Genomic DNA, 5000 nt, shown 5'->3' with positions numbered 1-5000 from the left:
TCGTTTTTTGGAGTCATGTGGAGTAAGTCATCTGTTCCAGAAGATGCAGATGTTTGACAATATTGATGAAGAGTCCAGCAGTAGGACAGTTCTTCTGAAGCCAGTATTTTTTAATGACATTTTTTACTTGCTGCCAACATAATCTTTGGGAGAATGGTATTATCTGAGTTTGAGATTGTTTTGCCCAACTTTATTTGGACATTTTAACCACATGATTCTCTATTTCCCTCAGTGAACATGGTTAGGTTGAAGAGTTCAGTCCTCTTTGGACATTAAAACTCCAACCTTTTCTGTGCCACTAATAAAATTATTATAAAATACACAATAAATCCAATTTGACTCTGATTTTAAGAATTGTGCTGTATTGAATTGTATTTGTACTACACTAATCACACTCACCACTACACCTTTTTATTACTTAAAATCTAGTTACACTCTGAGTGATTCAGTGCAGAGTTAGCTGGGGAAACGGGATGAATAATCCTATGGAACAAGTCACTGGATCATTTATGCAAAGACATTGTGTATCCCTTCAATTCTGTACTCAAGTGCTCATCATTGGTCACAGATTGAAAATTTGATGAGGGGTGTTTGGACTCAGACTCTGCCTCATCTTGATTTCCTCTGAGCAGAAAAACATGTTTGACCCTGTCAACCCAAAAAAACTCAGTCACCGATGTCTCTTCTCCGCAGTCTAAATCCTATTGTATGCTCTGTTTGAACACTTCAAAAGAGAAGTGGGCAGAGACAGCGGGGGAACTGCGCAACAAATACACACATACAGTATGTAATGTATACACACCAGACTACCACACAAACATTATATCGGACACAAAGACTGACAGAGAAAATACAAAACACCAGCCTAAAAATAATACAATAAAAAAGAATGTCAAACTAAAGGAAATGTGAAAAGGTCTTCTGTGTGTGTATGTGGTGAATACATCCAGTACAAATGCCTGTATAAGTGTGTGTGTGACTGTTTATGGGAGACTACACCAGGACGGATATCGCTAGTTTTCACAGAAGCAGATTATACTTCCCCCTGTAGGGGACTGACAGTTACACAATGTATCAGGAGGTGTGTGAATGTGTATGTCTGTGTGTGTGTGTGTGTGTGTGCCAGTTCAGGACATTTCACCCAGTGGTTCTCATGAAGACTCATATGCTGAATTCCTTTTTTATTAAAACCAATAGACCCCATGGGCAGGTTCACATCACATGAGGAGGAGGTATGTGTGAGTGTGTGAGTGTGTGTGTGTGTGTGTGTGTGTGTGTGTGTGTGTGTGTGTGTGTCCTGTCTGACCAGACCTTGTTGATAAAACATTGTCATTTCCTCACACACATTCCCTGATTATTGAAACAGAGTAGGGGGATGAGATACACATCTGGCCAGATAGCCGTGACAAAACATGGATAACAACACAAAACGGACAGACAGTGAGACAGATAGGCAGACACATGCACACACACAAAGCTACTGGGAAAACAAGGTGTATTAACTTAAGTACTTGATCCACCTCCATATTGAAATGAGGAAATCCAGGTTTTTGTACCACCTACATACACCACTTTCTGGCTTTGATTCTCTCTTTCCCTCTCTCCAACATTTCTTCTTCGTGCCCCCTTTGCTCATTACCCCTCTCTCATGTAACCTCATATCCCTGTTGAGTATAACATACAGTATGTGGGAGAGGAGAGTTGCTTTTTGAGGAAATTAAAATCAACAGGAGCAAAAAAAACAAAAAAAAACAACAACAAAAAAAAAAAATTAATACAGAGGAGAAAATAGAAACAAAGAAATGGCTTAAGGAAACAAAGACAAAGAGAAACCGATAAAGAAAAACATCAGCAGACAACGGTGAGAGAACAGGGAGCCATGTGTATTAGACGATGTTGGGTGCATGATGATGTGATGGTTGGTTGCCATGGTAATGATGCCATAGGGGGGCAATGGTTGCTATGACTCCTGCAACAAGGTGTGGAGGGAGGCGCCCTGGTTCTTCCAGCTCGCTGGCCTGGATGTGGGACTGCAGATGGCCGTGTGTGTGTGTGTGGTTGTATGTCCCTGTGTGTGTGTGTGTGTGTGTGTGTGTGTGTGTGTGTGTGTGTGTGTGTGTGTGCAGATGGCCACATTCTAGACCTGTCCTTCAGTATATATGAGAGAAGACAAAGACCTGCGCTCTCAGCATCCCTGCACTTTGGTTTCTATGGTTACGCTGATTTCCCCTCTCTCTCTCTAACTCTCTCTGCCTCTCTCTGTCTCTCTCCCTATTAAATCCCATGACATCAGTAACATAAAGCACATTGTGGAGGTGTGACCTAAATCAGACACTCTGGGAAACACACACACACACACACACACACACACACACACACACACACACACACACACACACACTGTATGGAACCAGCTACAGCTACAGATGGAGATCTTAAAGACACTCAAGCAGAGCTGCAGACAGGATTTTAGATGTACTGAGGTCACGAGTCCCAAATCCTCCCATTCCCACAGCAGATTTTTTAATACCGCATTACTTGAAGTGCACTTCAGTGTATTGCGAGAACAAACATAATCACTCAGGACACTTGTTTCTAACTCCTGTCAGTCAGGCTAATTATGCTACTGAAGTGTGCCGTAAGTACATTCTCTAAATTAGCTGAATCATGGGGCATACGTATGAGATTTTAGGGTTATTGAATGTTTTTCCTTGATTTTTTTATGGATTAAATTAGATCATTGACTATCAATTATAGGTCTATGATTCCGCTAGCTGATTGTTTTCAGACCATTTTTCTATAAAACCTGACTGACCAGAAGGGATCTTTGTGGAACAATGCAGCTGTCCGCCATGCAGTGTGTGTTGCAGCGAATGCTGATCGCTGCAGATGTGATAAATGTTATAGGTGTGCTTAGAATACTTAATCAGGCTTTGTCTCTGATGCCAGTGTCCCACTGCCTGCTGTGTGTATTTGTCTGTGTGTGTGTGTGTGTGTGTGTGTGTGTGTGTGTGTGTGTGTGTGTGTGTGTCCTCAGCGCACTTGCCAGAGTGTATGACACATCATGCAGCACCTAATCAATACCTCACTGGATTAAAAGCTTAATTAATACTACTGTATCCAACACACACATACTGCTGATTAATCTGTGCAGACGGCTGTGTGTTGTGTATGTTGTGTGTACGCTTGCGTGTACCTTACTTACCACTATGGCTGAGTTTCTGCGGGAGCCGATTGGAGTGGTGGGAAGCGAGTTGAGAGTGGGACTCGTGTTGAACTCCTCAGAGCTCAGGTTGTCTGAGCCGTCACTCAGACCGCTGCTGATAGAACTGCTCTCATCCCAACTAAAAGAAACAATGACAAGGAAGATGTGTCAGTTAATATTCACATGTTAAAGATTCCTCACCAGGGGTACTTGTACCTCACGGGGCACTGCCGAATATGCAGTTCAAATAGCTAAGAGTAATAGATGAACCATTCAAATACTTAGCTAAAAGAAAAGAATAAATAATTAAAACAGCTAAAAGTAACAGATAAACAGTTAGAATAGTTTGCTAAGAATAAAGGATATGGTCCAAATAGCAAGAAATAATTGACATGCAGTTCAAACTTATCTAAAAGTAGTGAATAAACAGTCCAAACTGTAATTGTCAAAGTAATGGATAGATGCTTGAAATAGTTAGTTTCTGACAGATGAAGGAATGCATACGACCAACCTAAATTGACAGTTCATCTATAAAAAAGGATTGTAACAACACTGCTGTTTATAGTGTTAAGCAACATTCACACACAACTTGTAGGAAAAAGATGCAATACAAATACACTATCATTAAAGATCAAAAGTATAATTTCATCAACCTTAAAAGACTGTTATTGCCATAGAGTAATTAGGTTAAACGCAGAGGGATGGTAGAGATGTCCTATTTTTGGTGCACAAATGTGGCAAGTGGTTGGGAGTCTCCTTCAACCGGTCAACCTGAGTTTAAGTCCCGATGCCATCAAGCATCCATCTTTATGAAAGTGTCCTTGATCAAGATACTGAACCCCTACCAACTCCAACGGCATTCAGAAGCTAATGATCGCTAATCTCTACAAGGATCGGTGAAACATCACATACCACCACATGCTCTCATACCCAAGAATATCTTGGAAAACAAAGCAAACTGTCTCAGATATCTCGTCAAGTTTGTTTAGTACAACAAGCTCCACCAGCTCTGTTACATCAGCGATTGGCTCACTTGGCTCCGTGTCTTTTGATTAAATATTCATACATAGACCTCATTTAGAAAGCTGCCTGCTCTATATACCTAACAGTCACTCTGCAAGAAGTTGGCAAACTGAAATTCGGAGCACTCTCAACATCATCTCAACCCACACAAGCACACAAAAATAGCACTAAAGGAACATATACAATGATGCATGCGCCCACGAGTGCATGCAGGAGGGGAGTCTGTGCCAGCACTATGAAGTATGTCTGCCGTGCACACATCTGCTTTGTTGTTTGTCTTTTCTCCCAAGAGCATTTGTTCTGAAAATCCTGACTTAAACAGGTTGGGGAGCTTCTGCAGTGGTTACCTCTGTATATTTAAAACAATAACATCAACAGACACCCTACTTAGATCAAAATTACACTATTGGATGATGGTGAAATAGTTGACCAAAGGTGAGGAGTGCCTGTTATTTCATAATACATGTGCTCAGTGGCAGCGGTACATCATGCTCTTATGTGTCTGTTGAATTTCTTTTGCTTCTTTAACAATAGATTTCTCTGTGTGGCCCGTATGACTTTAAGTGAAAAATGTTCTCCTAACAAATCGGGTTCCTTTAACAAATCTGTTGTGTTTGGCGTTTGAACATTTCCTGTCTGACGTTCAGAATCAAACACTATATCTACAGTAATGTGAAAGATCAAGTCACATAAGCCTCAAAAAATAATTGGAACAAATCTGCCATCCAGCTCAACACAATGACTTACAGGAGAGACGAAGCATGGGGGGGGG

The 5000-nt window shown here is 41.1% G+C and overlaps 1 protein-coding gene across 4 annotated transcripts in view; it reads right to left on the bottom strand.

Moving 5' to 3' along the window:
* The window catches only part of LOC111668986 (neuron navigator 1-like), an 87574-nt gene that overhangs the window by 22208 nt on the left and 60366 nt on the right, over positions 1-5000 (bottom strand). For all 4 annotated transcript variants that reach the window (XM_087178976.1, XM_087178977.1, XM_087178978.1 and 1 more), the window contains exon 7: positions 3206-3344. In XM_087178976.1, coding sequence (XP_087035102.1) covers positions 3206-3344 — 139 coding nt within the window. The remainder of the gene's footprint in view (positions 1-3205; positions 3345-5000) is intronic.

Source organism: Seriola lalandi, unplaced genomic scaffold, assembly GCF_002814215.2.
Source record: "Seriola lalandi dorsalis isolate HSWRI2012SDOR001 ecotype SW California unplaced genomic scaffold, Sedor1 jcf7180002054767, whole genome shotgun sequence".
Classification (NCBI taxonomy): Eukaryota; Metazoa; Chordata; class Actinopteri; order Carangiformes; family Carangidae; genus Seriola; species Seriola lalandi.
Note: the sequence above shows the minus strand (reverse complement) of the source record. Positions and strands in the feature narration are given on the sequence as shown.